The sequence below is a fragment of the Caloenas nicobarica genome, chromosome 1, assembly GCF_036013445.1.
Source record: "Caloenas nicobarica isolate bCalNic1 chromosome 1, bCalNic1.hap1, whole genome shotgun sequence".
NCBI lineage: Eukaryota > Metazoa > Chordata > Aves > Columbiformes > Columbidae > Caloenas > Caloenas nicobarica.
In genome coordinates this window covers 67,200,289-67,227,394 of record NC_088245.1, presented here as the reverse complement: position 1 = coordinate 67,227,394, position 27,106 = coordinate 67,200,289, and the positions used below count along the sequence as shown (strand labels likewise).

The window sequence follows — 27,106 nt, the reverse complement described above, 5'->3', positions numbered from 1 at the left end:
GAAAGTTGGAGGTAAAAGGAGAACACACAAGACAAAAACCAGATAAAATATGGAAAGTTTAACCACAATTACTTTACAATAATTAATCAAAACACAAATATTTTCTTTTTTTGGCCTATCTACATTAAAACATCTATTAAAAAAAAACTATGAAAAGATCTATATTAAAAGATCATTTGACCAGGCATGAGGTTCATTTTCTGTATTCTCGAATACACTAGGCTATAGACTAAAATTTCTGTAACTCAGTCACAATTTTTATACCCAGAAGGAGCAGGAAATTTATAGTGTTATTCAGTTCTGCTGGTGGCGGAGAATGGCAAACACACAAATCAGTCATTAACTACTAGCAAATGACCGATTTCCTGCCCCAGCTGTTTCATTATTATTGTAGAATGCTGAGAATTAAAACATACAGCCAATTGGCTGAGCAACAGGGTATTTTTTATCTATATGCAACACTGCTATTATAAACCACTATACGTGGTTTACAATTGCATGAATCCTCTGAAAACTAGTTTTTATTGTAGTAAATTACCAGTTTGAAAGTACCTAATCACCACCAACTGCAACTTGAACTAGTTAACTCAAATTAGCTGTCAAAAACCTGGGTTTTCCTAGGGTTCATTGCTTATTTCTGTAAATACATCCCCATCAATTATTTCTCGGGTCACAACTGACTCATTTTAGAGCTGTAGGATATACAGCAACACCAACAAAAACCCCTAAACAAACCCCCACTATCGTCACAGTTTGCGTTTCACAATGTTTTGTCACTGCAAAATGAAAAGCAGCAGGTATTACTTGAAACAGAGGTATAGAGGAAATATGTATTTTGTAACAAATCCTATCTGGAACATTGTGGTAGAAGAGTTAAAGCACTGCCATGGAACGAGATGTGTTAGGATGAGCCTTGTTTGAACTTGGATTGCAGGGCACACAAATGGGCTTTTGGGCACTTGGTAACTTTGGCAATCAAAACTGATGTCACCTCCCCAGCATGCTTCTGGCTACAGAAGCTGTTAAGATGGGGACAGGCGACCTGAAAAGGAGAGATTCACAGGTCTGGCAGCGCCTTTGCATTGCGCTCTGTTAGTACCTAATGCTGTCAGCTTGACTGTATCCACCTCCCGTGGCTTTTCTTGGGATGAGACAGACCTGGCTCTACATCAGCCCTCCTCCTGTCCCTTGAAAGAATTGTGACACAAAGATATGTCCAACCCTACATACCGCAGGAAACCAGTATATCCAATCTCTGCCTGTTCCTATCAGGCCCTTTTACTAGATCCTCCACATTATACCTCTAAAAAAAATTTAAAGTGCATGTGTCGACAAAAATCTGTAAGACTTCAGCTCCTTCCTCCTCCAAACAAACATGAAAACCTGCAGAATATAGTCATACGGCAGGGATCATTACAAATAAGCCCATCATTAGGCCAACCAGAGGGTAGAGCAGAAGAATGAGCCGTGCCCATCCTGGACACGTGAAGAAAACAGTGACAGTGAAAAAACTATCCATGATATTGTTAGATTAAAATATAGCTGAGAATACAGTTCTGTTTAAAATTGCAATATCTGACTTGACAGCAAAGTTAAAGATTGTACAATGTACAAAATATTATTATTACGTACATAAAAGCAATGAATTCAAAGTCTTGCTTTAGATTCCAAAACCAAAGTGAATTTTGTACATATTGCTAAGAAATGAGAAAGCAGGAATTCACCCATGATGTAGAAACAGGACAAAACCCACAGAAATTGTATTATTACAGTATGGCTTCATGACTGCCTGCACTTACATTGATATAGGGAAAAAAGGAACAGCAACATTAAAAAAGAAAATCTCCCTAAACTGAAAAATATACTAAAACTCCAAAGAATACAAGTCTTCAAAACAGATCTCTGAGTCATCAGAAAATAAACCAGATGAACTGTTACACTCTGATGTAGCTGGAAAGCTGTGCAGCAAATTATGAAAAAGTATTGCAATACAGTGACTTATTTTTGATTATACGAAATGCAGGTGTGTGACAATTTTATTTGCAACAAAGTCTATAAATATAGGTTTACAGTAGAAAGGTATGACCATCCTAGTAATATAATGTGCATGTATGTACAGAAATACATACATTAAAAAAGCACAGAAAGTCTTGTTTACCCATCACTTACTTTTTCATGAGCTCTGCAATTCTTTGGCATTCTTCCTTATCATAAAACCAAATCCCATATATGGACACTGTAAATGCACATCAAACACAAACTATGAGCATCTTCTCAAACAGCAATTCTACCTGGTAGATCTTTAAAAGTGACCTGTAAAGGAATTTTTAAATTTATTTCTGTCTTATGTTTTCCCCATCTACAAACCTAGAAACGACACCTCCAAAATCAAAAAAGATCAAAGGCATATCTCTAAGGATGTAAATTACAAGCTCTTGAACCTTCAATAAAGGCAAAGGTATTTGATCCTTCAGAACACTAAACTAGAGGGTTTTTTTCTTTAAAACCTTTTCTTCTTGCCATTTTTTTCAGTTGCCATATCATATCCATTAGACTCCAGTGACCATTATATTGCAGGTAGTGTTGCATACACACGTAAGGCAGCAAGATCTGTTTAGTTTTCAGCAACATCCAGGTCTATCTTATGTATCATCAAAGCTGTTAGAGTAGTATGAACGCACCTCTGCCTTCCTGTAGATTTCCTAAAATGTTGCTCATTATTTTCACCACCAAAGAAGTAATTATCTGTAGTCGACCCCAGGATTAGAAAATCTATATCTAAGTTCAGACATCCACTAAGGTAAGTGCCTGCAGCTTTGCCAGGCAACAACAGATTTAAATTTACTGCTAGTTCAAGATTCTCAAACGTGCACACTGCTAATGAAGCCATCATGATGGTAATAGCCGTAATGGAACTGTAGTTAGCGCAGCTTCCATAATCATCATAAACAGGGAGGTTTTTCCACTCACAACCATCTTACATAGCTCTTGTAAAAGACAGCCTGGGAAAAAAAAAATCTACAACACTGTCTTCAAAATAATCTGGCCACATTTGTCAGGGTAACTGTCCTATTTTTAACCTCAGGCACAAATTTGCCATGAGAAAAGGATGGGAGAAGCACTTAAAGGGTTAACATGGATCTTCCCTTCTCTGTAACTGCAACCTTGAGTAACATTCATGTTCCCTTTACATGATACCGTAGCAAATAGCCTTGTTCCTTCCCCCTCCTACCACACTACAGGCCAGAGTTCTCCCTTAATCTTACTAAGAAATGGCAATTCCTAACATGTCTTCCAACACTGCCGGGGTGACATTTTACTTAAAAGGAGCAGAAATGGATTGAGTACCTGTTTAAAAACAATTGCAACACTGACCCTGATCGTGTAATATTTCCTTAAATTGGCAGAATCCAAAAGCAATCGCTTCTTCAACTCCACAGAACCAAAACCACGGCATACGAAGTATAAGTTGGCTTTATTAATGTTTGGAACAAAAGCAAATGTACAGCTCCTTGTAAGACACAAGTGTAATACTTCTCTCCATTCCCCCTCAAATATTCAGCCATGTGTTGTCTTTTATATAGCTAAAAATCGTTCAACTGTTTCATATAGCATACTGATGAAAAGCCTAAAAAAACCCCAAACCCAACAGCCACCATTTAGACATACAATAAATAACATTTAAAAGATGCACAGTCCTTTTTAGGATTAACTTCTAGAAAGTGTGATGATGATTTCTACTATTCACCTAGAAAGAGGCAAGTAACGTAATATGCGCCAGTGGTTTTACAAATGTGCAAACGTAAGAGCTGATCTGAACTGCACAAATAATATGTTTTGTAACACAGATATTAGCATTAAAATATGCATTTAAAATAGACATTAATATTCTGACATACTGCAACAAGTATATAATAATAAACTGCAAATCTGTAGAAAAGTGTCCAAACAATTCACAAGGTTCCAAAACACCGACCTATTCGGCAAAACTATGCATCCTTCTGATGAAAAACATTTGAAAACCATATTACAAGTAACCCTATATTCTTCAATGCGACAGCATAGCAAGCGGACTGAACACCCCAGACAAGTCAAATTTGTTTCTTTGTTATTAAAAAAAAAAGCTCAAGTGCAGAAGAGCACTGATGAAACTTTGACCATCTGCTCCATTCTCTCTTTTATTTTTTTTTTTTATGTCTGCCACAACTGGTGGCATCACCAATATGCAAGACAGGTTGAACAGATTCACCTTTTGGCCAATTGATCAAACATGTCCTGGACTATTTATGAATATCCACCAAATTCGAAAGCTGACAGTCCCATGGAAATACCGCAGTGCTTCTGGCCATTAGAAGTTAAAAGACGGGAATCAACAGCAGAAGCAAGGTACTTCAGCTCAGCTCAGTGACAAACACAAGTAAACTGACTGATTACCAGGATCAAAGACCATTTCAGATTTTACAGAACTACAACTAATACGATTCAAACAAATGCAGACCCATTTCAAATCGCAGAATAAGGGCACTAATTACTGCCAGTCCCACCAGATCAAACCACCACTCGACAATATATCACATCTTAACTGAAGCTTTAAGCCAGGATATTGCAGACCCAGAGACCTTCAGCCTAGATGCTACCTGAGCTTCAAACGCACCCACACTTCCTTTCTTACCTCAGTCAAATGGCACTTTCAACCCAGCCTAGGAAGCACAGCTGAATGCAAGCTAAAACCCAAACCCAACATCCTCTGAGCTTACAGCTCACTCATTCAGCAGTGAAATTTTGCAGAAGTGGACGGTCCTCTTCTTTCTCCCACACTTCTCCCGTCTGTCCAGAACACATGAACACCTTGGAAATAAACTGAGAAATAAGCACACAGCAGCTCCATTTGTTACAGCACAATGTACTGTGAGCTCTTTCATGCATGGCGAGAACAATGGACTGGTGAGAAGGACATAACTCGGTTGAAACTGGAGATACCAGGTATGCAAAGTACATCAATGTATGTTTTCATATTGGGTGCTCATCACCTGGAGTAACCATGGTGGAAATTCATACGACAGTAGCATATTCTGCTATAATCTACATTTAATGAAACAAAAATGTAAATAATAGTATTAAAATGTGTATTCACAGCCATCTTCTTGATTAAAGCTGAACACAAAATGGCAAAAAAAAAAAAGTTTATGTGTATGACACCACATAAAAACCCATGACCAGCAAAAGAACCTAAGATGTTTAGAAACTGCAGCTGTCAAGCTAGGAAGCTGGTACACTCTTTAATAAAAACTAAACACACATACAATATAAATTTCACTACAAGCTTTCTACTAGCATGAAAACACCGCATGTTTTATCAGGATTAAATCTAAATAGATTACTTTTATCCGCCCTCCATCTCTATCAGACTGTTTGACAGAAAGGAAATCCTGAATTAAGTATCATCTGTAGAATGGTAATTTCACTAAAATGTTCACATGTTAAAAATGAATCATCGAACAGCAGAGGCACAACTGAATCACTAAACAGCAGAGGCACAAAGCAAATTCTTCTACTGCAGCATAAAAGAGGAGATAGTAAGTCACTTCTAGGCCCAGCTTCAGATATAAAGTTATCCAAGAAGAGATTATTGGGGAAAAAAAACCCCAACAAACAACAAAAAACAAACAAACAAACCAACCCAAACAAACAAAAACAAACAGAAAAAGAAAAAGAAAAAAACAAATCAAAGTCTCTTCTGCTAACCCAGTGAGCCAGTTACATGAAAAGTAGCTAACAAAAGCCCAATAAGGAGAGTTAGTTTTATACTGAAAAGTCAGTACACATCTATTCATCCACTTTGAACAGTTCCAAAGTAATTTACTAAAATAAATGGGACTTAGTAATGAATTGATCATGTTAAAGAAAGACACCAAAGTTATGACATTTTTAATAAGATTACACAAAACTAGAAGGATATAATGCAGCTATCAAATCAACAAGAAACAATTAATATTGAACAGGAATAATCTAAATAAATTACTTCAATCACCTAATTGAAATTATTAAGTATTAAGGGATATCAGTCTTCGGAATCTTTAGAATTTGAAAAAGGTAAGTTACTCATAAAGCAAACTGAAAAATTTTAACAAAATCTGTGAAACTCAATATAGCTCAGTACTTGAATTTCAGGAAGTATATTATTTAATTTTGAAATCACAACTTCAGAGCTAATTCTACAGCTTCCGCCTTACAATTTTCATTTTTTGGCTATGGATTTCTCCTGTCCTCACCAACACTAGAGTACTTGATACTATTTATAAGCAGAAGCTGACAGCTGCTATCTACCAGAATTATAGATGACAATTTCTAACCTCTCAAAATCTGAAACATTTATTTATTTATTACAATGATGAAGAATTTCTTAACGACTTCCATATTTCATGCCAAGTATCCTATCAGAAAGCAAGGCATTTTCTCTAGGATTGTTTATTTTACTCTTCATTTGTCTAGCTTCAACTTCCAGCTATTAGATTTTTGTCTTCTGGATAGACGTTTCCATTATCAAAGTTTTGGGTTCACTGCATCTGCAACATTGTATTTTTTAGATATTGCTCTCCAGAGCAATACATACAGTATTTAAGCTTGGTAAAATAAATACAGAAATATCAACTACTGACTAGAGACTTCCCTGTACCTAGAAAATGTTTTACACTTGCTGGTATTAAAAATAAAAACATAAATAAAATGATTATTCAATTTTCTTGTTTTATTCTTGTTATCATGCTTCTTAAGGTACTTTATTCCCTACGTATGACCTAGATTCTTGCTCCTGAATATATTAATCCACACTTTGCTATATTAAAATGCAGTTTATCTATGCACATCTTACAAGGTAGTCAGGCTCCTTTATGTTGTTCATTTTTTCTCTTGCTATCTACCATTCATGTAATATTTGACTATTCGGCAAACTATCAAAGCTTGCATCTCTTTTTCGAGTACTTTCTAGAATATTGGGGCCTCCATTTTGCAGGATGTACTGAAAAAAGAACCAAAGTAGGTTATATCCACAATAATTATTTTTAATGTACGAGTTCTTAACTTAGAACATGAATTAAAGCATGTCATGTTAATTTTGTGCTCTTCTACTCTGATACAAATGTGATCCCTTTGTCCACGATACCATCTTATACAATTATGATACAAGTCTACGATGCTTCTTCCACTTTGCTCAGGGTTGAGTAGTGAAGGAGATTTGCCTGTTGAAGCTCCACATCCTGCTCTGCAGCATAAAGCAAGAGAGGACTGCAACAAATGAAAGAGAATATAAAAATCCTGCAGCTAAAGCAGCTGCACACTACCTTGGAAAGCTGAATTCCATCTCTGACGCCGCTCCAGAGATATTATGCAATGATACCCAAGTTGTGAAATGTCATCTTAAGTGGCTGTCACTGATTGTGTTCAGTTCATTTCCCAGTGTTCGATTTGAGGTCCTAGACCTGGGTGTAAGATTTTATTGCATGGCCCGCAAAAACAACAGCTACTTATAATCACAACTGAAGTCTATAAGTGTTTTTGGACATACAAATGATAAATATATTGGAAAAATTAGGCCCGAGAAGTTTAAAGTCAGACATCTTGCATTTAATTGATCTCTGTAATTGTAACTACTTTGCCCTAGGATCCTAGTTTGTAAAATGGGAAGAATACTACTTCTAATCTGAGCAAAGTACAACAGTTCAGCTTATTCACGAGTTATCGGCTATTATACTGATATACTAACCACCCAAACCAAGAAAAAAAACAATTAATAGTTCTGTTCCTAGTGCAGAACTTCAGTGGTATCTAACAAAGCAAGAGGCCCACATACCAGTAATGAGATAAAAACAGAATACTGCGTAGCCACATTTACATGAACGCTATTCAGACTATTTGATAACTGAAGCAAAATCCTTATTGCAAAAGAAAATGATCATGTAACTTAAAATTCCATAAGCAAAACAGAGAGTCACACAAGCAACCTTAATTTTGGTATTTGCTAATTTAGGAGCCTTGAAGTTCTTTTAGTTGTTTACAGCTTTAAAGTTCTTTCAGACAGAACATGTTGCTTAGCTCTTTAGGTATTTAAAAACAAAACACTAGAAAAAAAATATTTTTCATCCTATTATACCATATTAACAGTGACGTGGGTCATCAACAGGACCGCAACTTTCAGGTCTCTTACTTCTCTACATTGTGTAAAGAAGCACAATGCAAAACATATATAAAGCAAGTGTATTTGTTTATAAATAATGGAAATTCAACTTAGATACATCCTGTTATTTCTGGAAGTTCTTAGAGGGGAATTAAAAGTTTTATGATCTCCTAGGCACAAAAATGCCAAGAAATTGAAGCAAGGTAAGAATTTTTCAAACAACCAAAACCTGTGTTTTGATATGAGCTTAACTTAAATTCCTAAAAAGCTGCTGAGAAAAAAACAACAATCCTGTATAATCACCAGACACTTGTTCTTTCATTTAATATTGATAAAGCTCCTGATCCACTTGCTTGGGGAACTTTTTAATATAGACAGGGAAAAGGATGACTTGGTATTTTTGTTATTTCAAACATTATGTATAAACCAATAGGAAAAAGGCAGTTATTAAAGGGAAAAGCATCCTGCTCAGAGACCAATTAATGCAAACTGACGATCACACGTAGAGAGTGAAAAAGCTGAGTTTGGCCAGTCAAATTCAAGTCAGGAGGGAACTGTTGAAGCAACTTTCTTTAAAAAAACCCACCCCAAAATAACAAAAAAAAAAAAACCCAAAACCTCAAAATGCAAAAGCCCCTCAAAACCCATTTCCCCAAAAGCAGATGGGTTGAGAGCAGGCAATGACTGGCAACACTACTGAAGTCAACAATAAGTTCCTTACCACCATCTGTTTAATTGTGCCTGGAGCTATGCCTTAAAACAACGCAAGAAGCAATTTTTTTGTTAGTAGGATGGACCCTGAAGTATCCCTACCATCTCCAACCAACATGAAACTTGGGTGACCAGCTTGCAGACTGCCAGACAGAGCCAGCAAATACTTCTGATTTCATGAGGCAAAAAAGGGACAACTAAGAGATGGTGGATTATTTATTAAATCACATCTATGGCTCTACTGGGATAGCCTGACTTCAGGCAGATTTTTAATCAAAATTTATCAGAAATACTTTAGGAAAAAAACCAACTCTGTAGCAGACATTATCAACACTGTCTTACTAGAATGCCCCAAAGCTAAAGTTATGTTAGTACTGTAGGAAACTTTAAAGCCCATTCATGCATTTATTTCCATAAAGCTCAGCAGATATAAGAGTCCATAAGCAGGTTCTTTACTTGAATTTGCAAGAATTCTCTTATAATTGCACTCTGTTGATGCTACAAGAAATTTTTAGTCATGACACAGGAATAGGATCTATGTTACGATCCATCTGGCTTAGTACGTTTATATTTTCCCTCACCACTGGCTCTCCAGTCACATCCACTGCCGTTGCATCATCAGTTCCAAATAATCTTTAAATCATGATGATGCGTGACACTGAAATTAAGGCAGGAAGTCTGTAGATGCCAGACTATCCATTTCTTAAATAAAAAGTTGTTCTTAATAATCCTTTATTGTTCTTATTTATAAGTTGTTCTTAAATAACAAGTGGTTCTCATTACAATTTCACAACAGACTTCTGAAATGTCCACATCAGATAGGAGCTCCATTGCCTTTTGTAATGGAAATGATTAAACAGTCTCACTCAAGGAATGCAAAAGCTAAGTGAAGAGGTATTAAGATAAACGAATGGTCAGTGAAAGTACTGTTCCATTTTTGATATAGAAGAATGATAGACACTGACTTTAGAAAGGTAAGTGAAGAAGCTAAAAATCAAATCAAATATCCTGAGTCAGCAAAAGCACCTTTCCTGTGAAAAACACCCCATTAGAGAACGGCTCGGTGGAAAAGAAACGTAACATCTCAACATCAGAAACTATTACCTATATTAGCTTACCAGTTCTCTACATTCTCTGCTTTCTGCAGCAAATCATAAAACGTCTTCTACGCACTGAAATGAAGTCAGGCCCTGATCTACAGGAATCATCTGAATACAACACAAAAATGTCATTAAAAAAATCTTGGTTAAATATATATCCATGACTTCTATTAGCAGAAAAGCTTACTCTAGCAGAACACTATCCCAAGGAGAAGTGGAACTAGAAACCACAGTCTTTTCTTGATTCTATGCACATCACATTGTACCTCGTAGCTAAAAGCACTGAGAACTCTCCTCAATCAAGGAGAAAGGGACAACACTGCCTTTCCAACCTGAAGGCAAAAAACCCCTGCTTTTATTTTCAATAATAGGAAGGAGAGCTGCGTTCACCTTCTCAATTTTTCAGCCTTTTTATTTCCACTCTGCCTTCACTAGGTTAAGAAAAGCAGCAGCTTCTGTTACATTCTTGTGGAGTATCTGCGCTTCTAGTCCTGTGGGGATAAAGCTGGCTCTACTGTATGTGACATACACGGTTAGTAGAGGACTCATCAGGATTAGAACATCATGGTTCTCATTTATAATTTAGTCAAATCTAAGAATACGTTCCCAATGATTTTTAAAGTGCATCTCTGAGGTACCAGCCAAAGGTCAAAGTACACTTCCAATTCCACAGCTATGGTCAAGTCCAAGGTCAAGTTCTCCAAACTCTGCCGATGCCATTTTTTCAGTAAAATAGAAAAGAATGGAAAAAAGAAGGAAGAATATTTTTATCTCAAATAGGTGTTCAATAGCATGTTATTTTGTGGTTTTTTTTCCTGAAACCTGAATTTTTACTATAATCAGTCTGATGAGCTGTCACCCCAAATGGTTTAACTCCCACAAAATTATGAACAACTTCAAAAACAGCTTCACAAAGGAAAAAAGCAACCTTAACTATAGATGATGTTTCCAAATCTGACTGCTGTGATCTCCTCTCTTATTTCTTCATTGCACACCTTCAGATCCTACCTAACGGAAATATATTTGCAGATATGGACTAAGTTCTAAACCTGCAACAACAAAAGTTTCAGTTGCTTTTATATATATATACCTGTTCTTGTAACAAGTAACACCTAGGAAATATCATAAGATTAACTGAATTTAAAAAAAAAAAATATTTTTCCATTTGTATACTCTGTACACACCATCATTTTTCCTATACCATGTCTATTTCTGAAATGGTTAGAAAAATAATAAAAAAACACACCACACAGAAACAGGCAAACGTAAAGTCAACTAGCCTTCCTGAAATTTCAAATGTTTAGTCCATATTTACAGCATAGCTTATGCATTTGCTTTTAATGATTTGCCATAGCTTGTTAACATGTTATATTCAACATATTAAAGAGTCCTTTTCTTCTAGTCTGTAGCCATTCCTTCTCTTAGAGTCAGCTGTGAGATTGCCTTCAGTAATATCTGCTTATCCGTAGAGCTGCCGCTGTAAATTTCTAGCTATGTATGATTTTTAGCCATACGATACAATTTCATGGGCACAGAAAGGACTTTCAATGTTCCGATGTAGTGACAGGCAGACAGTAATAGATTTAGTCCAGTTGTGAGTAGGTTCATGCTGTACTTGCAAGCTAAATTTCAGTAGATGGCTGCACTTTGGACACTTTAATCACTACATTTAATCTTAAAGTATTAACTAAAATAATAATTAAAATAATTAAATGACCTACTTTCTTCTTGTGAAAGTTGCAATTTAGTAATTTCTTTCAAGAAGATACAAATACCACCTCTTCGAACTACCTTACTGCTTTTTTCTTTTGATTGCTTTAAATCTTTTTTAGCATATTTGTATATATTTTAAAAATTTATTTTAACTATTGAAGTTAGTGGTTAGATTACTACGAATATGAGCAGTTTACTGACTTTCCTACCTTCTCGCACACAAGACATTATGTGTGGGTATAAGTACATAGGGAGAAAAATAATGTACTCCTGAGATCGAGTTTGTCACCAAGAAAACACAACTTAAGCAGTAAGCATTTCCTAGTTTCAAACCCGTAATCCAACAGGAGGAAAAACAACAACAACCACCAACAACCAAAAAAAACCCCAGACAAACAACAAACACAACCAACAACAACAACATCATCAAGCACCTCCTCCCCAAACCAACAACAACAACAACAAAAACAAACAAAAAAACCAACCCAAATACATTTATCAAATTCATTTTACATTAGCAGCTACACATTGCACAATAGCAGCACTGGGAGCTACACTGCAATTTTGAATCCCTGAATATGGAACAGATACACACCTAAATTCAAATTAAAATTTGGAATTTTGCATTGGGTGATTTTCATTACAGCAGTTGTATTATTTTCACACAGAAAGTTAAAGTGCGTATTTCATTTTGCTTCAGAAGTCAGCAGTATTTTACTAGCTCATGGATAATATTTTAGGAATAAAACATATCAGTAATCATCATCTGCTCTCCTCTCCTTCAGCTTTTAACTATCTCAGTGCAAATTTGAACCTCTACTTTGTTTTCTGTTCGAGAGAGAGATGTACAAAATATTCATGTGAGAGAAACCAGAATAAAACCAGAAGAGTGATGACAACAACAAAAACGAGGTAAAGCACTGCAGGAAGGCATATGATACCTTACATAAAAATCCAATGTTATTTCTCTCCTCTTCTAATTATTATGAATTTTCATGAACCTCATTATTGAGAGACGCTACATGTGCCTGTATAGAGGATTTAACACTGTATGTTGTTAAGCAAGTAATACTGCAGAAAGGCAGTTTGTTTGACAGAGACAAAAGAATTGTTGGATCACATCAAACTGAAAGTCCATATCCTGTCTAAGACAATGACCAGAACCAGATGATTCACAGGAAGAATCTTCCTAGTCCCGTTATTGTTGACTTCTGACCTGAAGCATGTGTCTTACATCACTTACATTTTTTTTTTTCCCCCTGGCTACAGGATCTCTGGTTGTTTTTATTCATATAAATAATACCGCTATGCAAAGGGATTACTGTAACAGGCTCCAAAAGACCTAGGAGTATCTATGTCCAAATAATGAAGCTAGCAGGTCAAACCCATGTTTTTTTAAAGACTGATTTTAAGCAATACATAACAATATGAAGACGATACATTTTATTACATTTTATTAAAGCAAGCTCTGCATTGCAAAACCAACAACCAGGCTGCAGCCACAACCATTAAAGGACAGCAGATAGCAAATAATAAGCCCAACGCTGTTACTAGTTTGTACGCCAGTTAAGACAAAAAGCAACACTGCATTTGCAGCCTTAGTGGAATTCCACTGGAACAGTTGCACCGTGTTTCTGTATAGAACACATTCCTTGTCCTTTAAAGGGTATGCTATCTTATACTTGAGAAGGGTTTCTTTCTTTTTTCCTCCTGTAATTGAAAAGTATTGTTTACTGCCGATTTAAGGCTTGTTTTGACGAAGAGAGAGCTGATGAGACACTCAAGAGTTTGTATTAAATCAATACTAGACAGAAGCCAGCAGCTTGTATATGCGCTGTGGGATACACTTGCTCACATATTTATCTTCCATGTTTTGAGGGAAGGTTACAAATATTTTTATATATATACACACATATAAAAGAGTGCCAGTGAGCAAGCTCACATTCCACAAGAAGTTTTCTGGCTATGTCAGGAGTGAAGTCCACCCCCTACTAGACAAACCTATTTTTTTTCAAACAGAAGAGGATATTATCAGAGAAGTCTGTGCTGATATACAGAAACCAGAGATCGTCAGGGCTCGGTGAGGTGATGAGCTGACGGGTGGATGGCGCCTATTATCTCCACTTCTCAATCCAAGTTTTCCTAAAAAACCACAGGGGGAGGAGAAGGCTCCAGCTCAGCAGAAGGCACAGAGGACAAGAAAAGGATTAGGAGTGAAGAGCAAGGAAAGGAAGGATAATGCAAGAGATATTGCAGAGGTTTCAAAGAGCTGGAAAATAGTTTCTAGATTAAAAGACCAACTTGTCAGTAGTTTAAAGCAACATTCGGGTTTTAACTTCTGCACGAGGCTACTACATAAAATAAGTCTGAAGTAGGAAACTATTCACCGAAAGGAATTTACCTTTACTATATATAGAAAATATACTCAGGTTCAGCTGTTTCAACGTTTCTTGGAATTTTAAAATGTTTCAAGCCTTAGTTCGGCAAGCGTATCACCCTCTATCCAGCCACCAGCCAGGGGAACCTGAAACGAAGTACAAGGGGAAGCTGGTACATGAAACTCAGCTTAACTGCTTCTACATCAAACCTGGAGGTAAGACATTACCTAGCTGTGTGCACACAAATTGTACTGGTATCTACTTGCTGGGATAAGAATTCCCTTTCTATTTAAACAGAAGAGTCTATATAATGTATGAAACAATACTAATAACTTATAGTTGTGGATAATGTACTGTGAAGTCCTGTATGTGTGACTACACTACCACAGGATTTAGACAATTCTGTTAATTCTCAAATCTGCGGAGTCAATAGATGGATGGCTTTGCTTGGCAATATATTGTCTTTTGAGTATCTCATGAACATCGCTTTCCCACTTCTACTTTGACATGAGAAAAAAAAAAAAAGGCAAGTATAAAAAATAAAAAAGAAAGTTTTGTTTCATAGACGATGAGGCTAAGAAGTTTAAAACATACAAATGCACAAAATATTAAATGCATATGTGAAGGAAGTTTCTAAAAAGCAACTAGCTCCATAATATTTTCATTTGCAGAAGAAATATATATGCATTCATGTACATATTTACACTGATCTGGAAACATCTACCATTTTATACTATACAAGGAGGTGTGTATGAGGTAGAGGGTATACAGGTAGTCACATGAAAATAACCTATTAAAAAAAAAAAATTATCTGTTCCAACTTGAACTCTTGAGCTTTACTGCATCATATGCCTATCTTATCTTGAAAAGATGTCCGGAATTCTCAGTGCTGGCAGTACACACTCAGCCGTAAACGTCCAGACAAGCTAATACATTGCTTATATGCTGACATCCATAAATGGGAAACAAAGACTGTGTCTAGCAGATATACACAGTATTAGACTCATTTCGTTCTATACAGAAACTCATCCGCAACTGCAGGATGATTGATACATGCTTTTAATTCTATTCCATATACTTTTTCTACCAATTTGTTTGCCCAGGCAGGAATACAGTCCCACCACGCACAAAATAATTACCAGCCATCAAAAAACTACATAGCTTCGTTATCTTAGCTCCTTAGCCTGTTTCTTCTCACGTGACATATAGTTTCTCTGACTTTCAGATTGGATTCCATCATTCCACATAACTGAAAACCTACGTTAGGATTACTGCACTACTTTTCCTTACACCTTTTTTGGTTTTTTTTAACCACCTTCATCACACAACAGCAACACATCATTAGAGCAAAAAGGTGGCTGCAGTCATGATAGTTACAGCTGCAAAAAGCCACAGGACAAATGCAAAGTATTCTAAGCCCTTTGCTTTGCTCAGGCTTCCACAGCTGGTAACAAATCTGCAGGGTAGGAAGGCTGAGGAAGGAACAATAAAATATCCTTTTAGGAAAGGCTGAATAGAAGTATCTGTGCTGAATTGGGTGGAGTGACAAGGGATACAGTTTTAAGCATCAAAACTTATATCTTACTCTTAAAGCCTTCACAACTGGCGTGTAAAATTTCCACTGAAAACATATATTGTATTTAAAGGAAAATATGAATAAGGCAGCCCCAGAAAAAATAAACCTGGTAACACATACTAATACAAAAAATTTTGCTTTAAGAAAAACAAGCAAAAGAGGGATAACATAGATCCTCCACTGTGTTGTTTTACTTCGAACCTTAAAAACCTAAATCATTTACTCTCCACAATAACCACAAAAAAAATCTCAAACACTCTAAAGTAGAATTAACCAATACCTGCTAATCCTAGAATTGTGTTAATGATTTAGTGTGGTTGGGGCCTCTGCGTGTCATTTAGCGCAGCCTTCTGCCCAAAATAGGGCTAGCTTCAGTGAGACAGAGTTAAGAAGAGAAGAAATTATGATCAGCTACAAGTTACCAAACAAGAGTATATGCTATGGCCCTTTTTCAATTATTTCTTAAGGTAATTTGCATATATGTATTCTCTACAACGAATTATCCTGTCCCTTTCACTACATTAAAAATCCACTCCTGGTTCTACAGACTCAAGCAGAGTTCAGTTACAGATTTCAAAACCAGGCGTATCAGGTTGTAAACTCTAGAACAGGGAAGCCAACTAACCACGAGACAGCAAGATCGTGATTCCCCATCTCAAACACCACCTGCCTTCAGCCAGCACTGCTGCATGACTGTCCACACCTGATTGCAAAACGGCATTTAGTTATGCCATCAAGTTACAATAATATTTTTATATCTTGAAAGACAAGCATGAAAGATTTTTTTAGGTATCCTTGAAAATTAAAATGAGAGATAGAAAGCACCAGAATATAATAAAACATAAAATATGTACATGTATATATTTATAAAAATTTAAATATCTATAACCATTTCCAAGGGGAAATTTATTATTTTCCTTGACATCCTTTATACCATCTTCTAAGCACATCAAAATCATTAGTATGTTGAAGTATAGACCACAAAGTGAGGAACTAGATGGGAAATGTAGGAGGAAATTTGTAATGCTTTTACATATGCTTTTATAAACTGGTCTAAGAACAGATAATTTCTGAGTGTAGGTACAATGAAGTCAGTAAACTCAGTGCTAGACTGCATCTCACATGAAAAAAAATCATCACTGTGCATCTGATAAGCAAGTTTCTTCCTGCTCCTGTTTATTTGCTTCTCTCAAGAAAATTTGCACATGACAAACTATAAAATAGTTAATCTTGGACGCAAAATGTAAAACAGGTTTCCAAAAAAAAATAAGGCATGCAACATGACAAAGCTCATGCTACAACCTCAATTTTGGGGGTTTAGAATCAATTCTTACTACAAAATTTAAGTATTTTCAGTATGTATACTTTCCTTTTAAATTTAAAAAAGGAAAATAATATCTCTGCTTGACAGCGTTAATATTCCAACACCATCAGCAAAACTGAGGTTTCACTTTAAGGTCAGTAACATCCAGGGAAGGGAATTTTGACCGATGCTGCTGTTTTGTCTTGCTGGATACATGATGAATTTTTATAACGCTGATAAAAGGAAAGAAAGTGGAATGGGAAGAAGGAGGAACAATTTGTTTACTTCTCTGAGACAAAAATGTCCCCAAGGACAGAACCTCAGGTAAACCACAAGCATTTGTATTCTGAACAAATGGCAGTAGTCAGTCCAGGCAGGCTTTAAAAAAAAAAAAAAAAAAGGCTTTAGCCAAATCTGTTTAGCAAACAACAGACTGAGAAGAACATAGCTCTACCGAGGGCAAGGCCCTTCTGCCAAAATTACTTTGAATTTCTTTAGTTGGAGCTTTCACTTTTCAAACACTTTTGTTCCAAATTGAGAAACATTTCTCAGAGTTTTAAACTACATAAATATTTTCTTCAACAAAACATGAAGGTTCTAGCAGGACAGAATAATAATTTTGCAATCAAACTTAACCTCAAAAAATTGTTAAGTTATTCAGCTGTAATAAAAACATGGTGTTTTGCTTAGTGATACAGCAACAGAAAGCCATGTAATATTTCTGAACAGCAGATCACTGAATTTAGAGAAAAATAATACAAATTGAATGAAGTTAAAAACATTCAAAGGTATTTGTTTCAAAATTCAAAGAGACCAATGCGCATTTGAGGAATAGTCAATTGAATACACATTTAAGTTTACTGTGTTCATCCTGCTGGGTTTTTTTCTGTTACTGGATCAGATACTGTATGTTGGCAGGTAGGAGGCTGATAAATACAGCTCTTCATTTTAAACTGACATTTTTACCGAAACCAAAAACCAAACAGAAACTCTATTATATCATACAAACAAAGCCTTGAATATCTATTTTGCCTGTCTCAATGGAAACAATTGAGCAAGTATCTGTTTATTGGTCAATATGCAGAAGGTTGAATTTAAATATATACACAAGTAAATTTAACCACCAAATGCTGTTTTCACACTCAAATAAAAACATACTTCAGAAGGAAGAAGATATTTAAAATACTGAATTAGAGAATATATAGACTAAGAGCATATTTCAAGGTAAAAAAGACACTATAGTATCCAAAAGAAGATTGTTTTTCATGACATATTCATTTTTACATATCATTCAAATTCTATTACTGTTGTCTCCTGCTTTCTCTTCGGAGGCAAATTTCTAAGAGTCTTCGAACCAAGATGTTCTTTACAAGAGAAATGCTACTTGCAGGGTCAACGGGTCTTCAGAAATGCCTACAGAAATGGGACACTTGTTATCCATTTAGAATTTTTTACCAGGATGAATTTACTTAGAAGGGTGACCTGAAATGAGCCACAATTGGTCTCCAAGAACATGAGTTGTTCTGTTTGAGAGGGCTCTAGGATGCTGCTACATAGGATTTAAGAATGAAAAATGATAGTTTAAGAAAAATATACACCATTACCTTTTCCTGAACATTTTTCACTCACTTAGCCCCAGGCATATATTTGGAAAAATTTTCACATATAAATAATTATGACCTACAGGGAAAAAAAAACCCCAACCAACCAAAAAAAAAAAAACCCAAACCAAACCCAAACAAAAAGTCCCCAAACAAACAAAACAAAACACAAAACCAAAATAAAAACCAAACAAACCCCAAAACCTATGCTACTTCTTTAGAAACCTGGCAAACTTCCCTCTCCCTCCCATCCCATCTCATCCATTGGACATCATTGCAGTGTGAGAATCTGCAAAAATAATACTAAATTTTCAGGGTTCTGGTAGACATATGGTGGCAGGTTAAACTGGATAACTGAAACTAGTATGAGGTTATGTACATATCACGTGTCTAGACAGTTTTACCCAATCTAGGCATGCCTGGTCTGCTTTTGTACTGCTTCCTTAACCTCTGCAAAAGCTCAAATTCAGTAGAATATGCCACGTCTGATGAGGAAGCTTCATCCAGTTTCAAGCCCAGGAGATGACATAATCAAAGGCGTTGCTACAAGTGTGGCACAGAAATGAAAGTAACTTCCATGCCCAAATACATACAGAATCTAGTCAGATACAGAATACCTGTTGACCTGTCACACAGTTTCTTCCTCCACTTGCTATGGCACAAAAGTACCCAATTAACCTGCATCAGATCATTGTCATAATTAGCACACTAACTGTTATAAGGTAGGATCTTGTATTTTTTCTGGCAGCTGAAATGCTCAAGCTGAAGTTAGCTCTAAGATATGCAACTTAATATTCACCAAATTCTCTGTGTCCTGTAACCATGAAAAACAAATATTCAGTGATAAAATGATAAATCAGTCAACTCAAGGAATAATTCACTGATCCAGCATACACCCATATACACCTGGCACAACATACAGTTGAGAGTAGTTGTGAGCAAATTATATAGTTGACCAGTGCTAAAAGGAGAAAATTAAGTTAGTTTAACCAACAATTTACAGTTATGCATTTCTTCTGAACTATCTCATATAAACCGGCATCAAATATTAAGCAACAGGCTCTAAACATTGGTTTTCCCAATAAATATCACCAAGAATTAAGGAAAAAAAAAAGCACTAACTATGTAGTTAAGATTATTCAAATATAGAACCCCGGAAATTTTTAAAAATCCTTAAAATCACTAGATGATCTAAACAAAAACAGAATTACTGTCCTGCTCTTGGAAAGCAAGCGTCTACAAATGCAGCTAACTACATAAGTTTAAAGGTCACATTGAAAATACCAATTTGATCCATGAACCTTCTGTTTCTTGGTGGACAAGGATTTCTGCTGCAATAAAAACTGTAATTTGAGCTTCCCTCCTGGCTTTGAAATGAATAATCCTAGCTGTAGCCTAACAGATTTCCCAAACTAAACTTTTCTGTGAAATAGTGGATCGGTGCAAACATTAACTGGCACAGATCCCAAATCCAGCCTGAAAAGTCCTGGGATTAGACTGTAGGTGTCTGCAACATGGTGTTTAGACAGTATTTCAGCTTTACATGACCAAGATCATATGGAACAATAGAAGACATATGAAAACCAATAGAGCAAAAAGGTTAAAATACTTCTTTTCTTATTGCAAGTACTCATAAAGCTTACATTTATTGTGTTTAATTTTGGGAAGCTTTTTCTATTGTAATCATGTATTTGATGCAAAGCAATCTTTACAAAATGATAGCTGTAACATGACAAACTGTTGGCGGACTTGTCCAGTACGCAAGTACTACCCTTCTGCTGCCAAGAGCATTTATTTAGTGTGATACAAGCAGCCACAGATATTTAGCTGTACTGAAATTAAGTTGGTTTCAACAAATATTCAAAATATTGGAAGAAACAAAACACCGGGCAGGACTTCTTTATTTCTCCAAATGCTTGCATTTGTATTTTTCTGAAATTTACAGTCACAAAACCCAAAGGTAAGTCCTGGGAAAGCAACTATACCAACCAGAAAAACAGAGGAAACTCTGCTAGCTTAGTTACATCTAATACGAAAATATGTATGAAAAATAGAGTCAGAAGTAACCAACTCAAACAAAAGGTTAGAAAAAGATAACTTGTTTCCAGATCCTGCTAAGTATTACTGCCAAACTGTCTACTGTTTTGCCAAGTAAACAGCTATTACTGAGTACTCCTTGTTAGTAGCTAGAAGCAGGAGATAAAAATAACATTATAAGATTAGGACCTCAGAAACCCAGTTTTGGATGAAAACTCCATTTAATAAGGAAGAAGCTTGAAGCCTTAATTTTGCAAAAATTATAAAGGCAAGTTTTGTAGTACATCAAAACACAAGGAAAAAATTAATACAGAAAATTCAAGACATATCCAGAATAGTGTTTAGACAAGACCATAGTGAAAACAGATACTTCTATGAGTCCATGATACATTCTACGATTCTATGATACATTCTACGATTCTGTGATACATTCTATGAATTAATGTTGATGAGGTTCCTTAATTTTATGTAGCTTTAAAATAGAAGGAAGAAAGGGCTATAGGTATTCGCATCTTAGTGGATAAATCACCAGGTGAACAATCTGTAAGGACCTAGAGAAAACCTGGAAAAGTCAAATTTTGCTAAATAACTTTTCTTCTATGGGTCTATACCTGCAGCACATCTGACACTGAAAGAAATACTAAACTAGTAGATTTTTTTAGTAAAGCAAATATGAATCTTGTCTCAGACAAGAAAATTCTCAAATCAAATAACATATATAGATTTAGTCATGGCTAGATCAAACAGCTTATTGAGGTAAAAATCAAACCCACAGACCCAGGCCGAAGATGCCTTTATAAAACTGGGAGTACACTGGCTGGGGATCTTGTTATTTCTTTTTTATGGTTGCACTCAAGGGAATGATACAGTAAAGGGCACCACGAGGTCCAGAAGCTCTCAGATCTTGTGGCTGAGAGATCCTAAACTGAAAGAAAGGTGTTACTTTCATGTTGCCACTGGCAAATTGTCAGTGTAGGTGTTATGGTCTCACCCCAGCCAGCAGCTCAGCCCCACGCAGCCGCTCGCTCCCTCCCCTCAGTGGGATGCAGAGAGAATCAGAAAGGCAAAACCAAGAAAACTCGTGGCTTGAGAATAAAGAGAGTTTAATAGGTATAGCAAAGCTGTGCATGCAAGCAAAGCAAAATAAGGAATTAATTCACTGCTTTCCATCAGCAGGCAGCTATTTAGCCATTTCCAGGAAACCAGGGCTCCATCATGTATGATGGTTACTTAGGAAGACAAAAGCTGTAACTCCGAACATCCCCCATTCCTCCTCCTTCCTCCAGCGTTTATCGCTGAGCACAATGCCACACAGTGTGGGGTACTCCTTCAGGCAGTTGGGGTCAGCTGTCCCACCTGCATCCCCTCCCAAATGCTTGTGCACCCCCAGCCTATTCACTGGCAGGGCAGTGTGAGAAACTGAGAAGGCCCTGATGCTGTGCAAACACAATTCAGCAGTAGCTACCCTAAAAAAAAAAAATCACACATTGCCCAGACAGAAGCCAGAAAAGAAGCCTTCTGCATTTTGCTGTCACACAATTAGTCGAAAAGCCTCAGACGAGTTACTTGAACATAAGTCCACTGCTCAGAAGCACCTTAGTACTTATTTTTGAGACTCCGCAAATCTATGATTCTGACACATCTTAGTGAACAAACAGCCTACACCCTCAAAAACTCCCATTTTTTTCTCCTAATAAAAAACCCCAAATGAATCACAGTTTACATGCAGTAATCAGACTAAAGATGGTCTTACTTCATGTCAGCATGGAGTTATGACAACTTCTAGCCACTCTTTTTACACCAACCGTCTCAACAAAAAAGAAAAGTTAATATATTGCATTTCAAAAGGTAGATATTAGTATATACATACATAAACTCCTAATGGAATTTCAAAGGAGTTAAAAAAAGATTACACGTACATAGGAAAGCATCTTCAAAATCAGATGGGAAAAAAAGGTCTCACAGTACGTAAAATCCTAATGTCTGATCTACTCTAGGTTAACCTGGAGGTGTCTGAATTTCTTTCCTGTTTCTTTGGCCATTTCAATTCTTTGTCCAAATATTAAACAACCTAAATGAAACTTCTGAGAGGATTTAAAATGTTATTTCTCTATTGTTTCCACCACATAGTGCGTGTGAACAACAGGATTCCATCTTGATATACTTTCCTATGCCAGATTAGTTTACGAAGTAAAAAGGTCTAGGAGATTATCAAACTGGGCTACTTTCTGTATCACAAATTTCCTCTGCTTTTACTTCATCCAGAGGGAACACTTCTGCATCACAGTTTACACAAAACATTTTTGCAATATGCTTTTATGCAACAAGCAGAAAGTATAGATCATACTACAGCTCTGCTTCCAAGTACAGATATAAACTGTATATTTAAAACTGCTCATTCTCATATAATTGCACACTGTAACAGTCCATATGTATATCTGCATGTAAAACTACAGCTTTCTCTCATCTTCCACTTATTTCTGAGTTTGCCTGACACTTGCTAATTCTTGTATAATCATGCAAGATAAACACAGAGCCCAAAGTAATAACTTTGTCTTTCGTCAGGGTTTAAATTAGGCTCAACACTACGTTGTCAAGAGTTACCCCTAATAATCGAGAAGTAACCTGCCTTCCAACTTGCTGTAAGGACAATATTTTGTAGCTGGAGCAGAACACAGGGTTTGAATTGGCTCCATTTGTCTATTTTGATGCAGAAAACCAAGACTACAAATATTACTCCAGCCCTCAGTAGATCTGCTTTACGATCAGACTTCCCAACACTGACTGGGATATATTTAGAACAGACAATATTTCTGTGAGTCTCTACACCCATCACATACACATGACCATAAAAGTCTACTATTTGTCAGCTAAATGAAGACATTACTGTTAAGCACATTCTAATACTTTCTTTAGAAGGGTGGCATTTTAGGAAGCACTGAGCAACTCTTCTCTTTCAGCATGTCAAAAAGCAAACTGTATTCCTTCAATTTTAACTATTAACCAGCTAGTTTCAGCCCTTGAAAGCTGCAGTCTAATCATCTGGACTGCTTTAACCAAGAACAGACTCTAAAGAGGGCCTGGCTTCTTCAATATTTAACCCAACATATCACATACTTACATCTGGCATTTCTGTACAGTAGAAAAGGGTCCTGCAGCTGGAAATCGAGGTCTTTAGTAATAGGTTCTGTTCGATTTTCCATGCTCAGTCTGTTCATAATTGTGAAGCCATGCCTTGGAGAAGCTGATCTGAAAATTATCAATTAGAAATCACATCAAGTCAAGGAAAAAAGAAACAACTACAATTTCTTCATTGTATAGTTCTCCCATTTTTTTTTTTTCTAAGAGGTACTATAAAAATCTAATTTTGTTGCCAAGGAAATAACAATTGACTCCTGCGGTGTTTTGTGCAATCCTTTTAATTATGTCAAACCCTGCATTATGTATGAGAAATAACAGAAGCACCATTAATCTCACAATAGCAATAGAGAGTATGCCACATCGGTGATATTACCATTGCAGGTCAAATGACTTAGTCACAGCATAATCATACCTGCGTGTCAGGTTTTCACTTCAAGTTATAAGGCCTGCAACTTCTGAACAGGTAAAACATTATAAAACACCACTCTGCCCCAGACCATCACCATCACGTTGTCCAACCACCACCATCTACCCTATAGTTTCTCAAGGGAGTAGAAAACAGCGATTATAACAATTCAGTTAGGCCAGAGCAAGTGTATTTTTTAACACTCAAGTTAATGACTGCAGATAGTAACAGTCAACCCAGGTAAGATTTTCCACACTGTCTAAAGCATAAGAACAAAAGTGAGGGTGGTAAGACACAGAATAGGTTGCCCAGAGAAGTTGTGGATGCCCCATCATTAGAAGCATTCAAGGCCAGGCTGGATGGGGCTTTAAGCAACCTGATCTAGTGGAAGATGTCACTGGTGGTGGGAGGGGGTTGGACTAGATGACCTTTAAAGGTCCTTTCCAACCCAAACCGTTCTATGATTCTAGGACTCTAAATCATTATGCTTATTCATGAAGGTTACACTTCAAGTCACTTAGATACTTTTATTAATGTGAGCTGTTAAACCTATCAGTCCTGACAGGAGATACTACTTTCAAACCAAGTATGACAATAAAGGAAAAGATGACAGCTAAACATCTCTGGTAATTGCTGGGGAGTGGATTTCTCTATGAAATCCAACACACAAGAACCTGCATTACAGGACTGTAGTCAACAGAAAATTAAACAAAAGTGGAATCCTTACCAAGAATCCTTGTTTGCAATAGTTAGTACTTAAAAACATCCAAATAAAGACACAAAAAACCAGCCCACTTCCACTAGTGTTATCCCTATTGGAAGTCTGATGGTTTTGACCATTTCTCAGAATTTGCAAAGATGTGACAGGTGATAAATAAGTCAGCTCAAGTAAAATGGTCACATTACTTTACATCGTCACAACAGTAATAAGAAGCAACACAGGCAACAGCAGCGGTCTCCAACCTATGGTCTTTTGGCAATGTTTTTACCATAAGACTTTATAACTTCGTACAAAGCCACAGGAAATTTAAGTTGAAACTGCTGGGGAGGCCAATGTATGATGTTACTCACAGCTCACAACCTGTTCCATACTGTTGCCTATAGGGCAGCCAGGGTAGCAATCTCTGCTGTAAATGGAAACTTCCTCAACCAACAAAAAGAACAGTGAAAGACCACAGATGCTACAAGTGCCAGGTTACATGTTGTCAGTTACAGAGTTTTAAAACCAACGTACTAGAGAAATACTACTTCTGTTGTGCAGTCCGCAACTAGCCACCTCCACCTACTGCTAGCACAACTAAGGGCCAGTTCTTTCCTCTTGTGGTGGTAATTATAAGAGCATCTTATCTCCTCTTACCTGAAAGCAGCTTAGAAAAATTACTGATGACAATTTCCACTGCTGGTACAAAAGAGCTCAAAAGATTAAAACCAGCATTCCCACTTCATACAAAGCTCACAGTCTCTTGGGCCTCCCTGGCATTTCACATACATCTCTCAGCTTCTCAAAACAGCCTCTTGCTTTCTCAGTTCTTCTACCAGATCCTCATCGTCATAAATGCTGAAGGAGAAAGTTTCTGTGCTGGTGACCCACCCCAGTAACTACTGCAAGATCTGCTTACTGTATTATTTCCTGATTTTAACAATAGTCACAGGGAAATGATGGTACACTAACTTGGAAACTCAAATAGAGGGAAGGCTGCACAACAAATCTAAGGTACATGCTATTAAAAATTATGTAGTCAATGCTCTGAAAAGCCACAACCAGAGCTGCTGCTAAAAGAAAGCATTAAAAACATCCAAAATGTTGTATGAGCTATACATGAAAAATTAATAATCACAAGCAAGGAGTATGAAAGTACCCTAAGTAGGGAACGTAATATTTTGTAAGTTCTACCATTTGCTTACTTTAAGGAATACAATTATTTATTTCACTATTTGTTTTTTGTTCAGATATCTTTTAAACTGCAAATGCTACCTTCTGTTGAAAACAACATAACAGATTTATATGGTTTACCCATATTGAGATTTAAATCACATTTGGAAGTCTTCACAGAATCACAGAATGTCAGGGATTGGAAGGGACCTCAAAAGATCATCTAGTCCAATCCCCCTGCCGGAGCAGGAACACCTAGATGTGGCTACACAGGAATGTGTCCAGGCAGTCTTATCCAAATACAAGGTGATGTCTCCTTCCCAGCATTTTCTTCACTGCACTTGCCTCTGCCAATTTCAGTTTCTTTTCACCCTTGAACAAGGAGGAGCATTTTATTTCATTTCATTTCATTCAGCCATGCTCCAGCCCAGCTAGCTTTTCCACATCCACAGGTTTCACCTGCAGACATCAAAACACTACGTCCTCACCTTGTGTAAACAAACAGCGTTCCCTCCACGTCAGTCTTCTCCTGAAGAAAAGGAAGGTTAAGAAAGTTGTAATCAGGGCGGTATTCTGCTAGCCATCAGTGAGACTCCTTTTATCTTTTGTTTTACCAATACCATTAGTCACACCTCTCTGACCTGAGCCATGAAATATAATAATAACCTGGTGGCACAAGACTAGAGCTAGCACAGCTCACCGTGCAGCTGACCCAAGTTTTATAACAAGATATGAAAAGGCTGAAGGCTCAACACCACGAGACTAAACACTGTGCTGGATTAACTCTCTGCTATGCCCAAGGGTGAAGCACAGGCCAGATTCAGGGAGAGGATTTTCCAAACAGCTCCTGCGCTCAGGGGCGACGCACAGGACGGGCCAGGGGGAATCACACAAAAGGCAGAATGTGCAGGTTGTCCAAACACAGGCTCTAAGCCCCACCACTATAGCAAACCCAGAACCACCCACGAATAGCCAGAATGTTAAATTACTGAAAGATTCCCCACGTGAATTAATTTTTAAAATCTTAAATAGCCTTTTTAGCATTGGTAACTCCAATGCACTTTTGTACACGTTTTGGTCCTGCTATGGGTGTT

The 27,106-nt window shown here is 36.7% G+C and overlaps 2 protein-coding genes across 4 annotated transcripts in view; one reads left to right on the top strand and one right to left on the bottom strand.

The window, feature by feature from the left end:
• DCP1B (decapping mRNA 1B) overlaps nt 1-27,106 on the bottom strand; it is a 45,674-nt gene that overhangs the window by 17,968 nt on the left and 600 nt on the right. For both annotated transcript variants that reach the window (XR_010605646.1, XM_065626934.1), the window contains exons 2-4: nt 26,501-26,541; nt 23,714-23,841; nt 2,170-2,236 (exon numbers count right to left, since the gene is read on the bottom strand). Coding sequence is in view for 1 of the 2 variants with exons in the window: in XM_065626934.1 (XP_065483006.1) it covers nt 2,170-2,236; nt 23,714-23,841; nt 26,501-26,541 (236 nt within the window). In the remaining variant the exon portion in view is untranslated. The remainder of the gene's footprint in view (nt 1-2,169; nt 2,237-23,713; nt 23,842-26,500; nt 26,542-27,106) is intronic.
• Nucleotides 14,161-27,106, top strand: part of CACNA1C (calcium voltage-gated channel subunit alpha1 C) — a 485,027-nt gene continuing 472,081 nt past the window's right edge. For both annotated transcript variants that reach the window (XM_065626926.1, XM_065626928.1), the window contains exon 1: nt 14,161-14,290. In XM_065626926.1, the coding sequence (XP_065482998.1) occupies nt 14,161-14,290 (130 nt within the window). The remainder of the gene's footprint in view (nt 14,291-27,106) is intronic.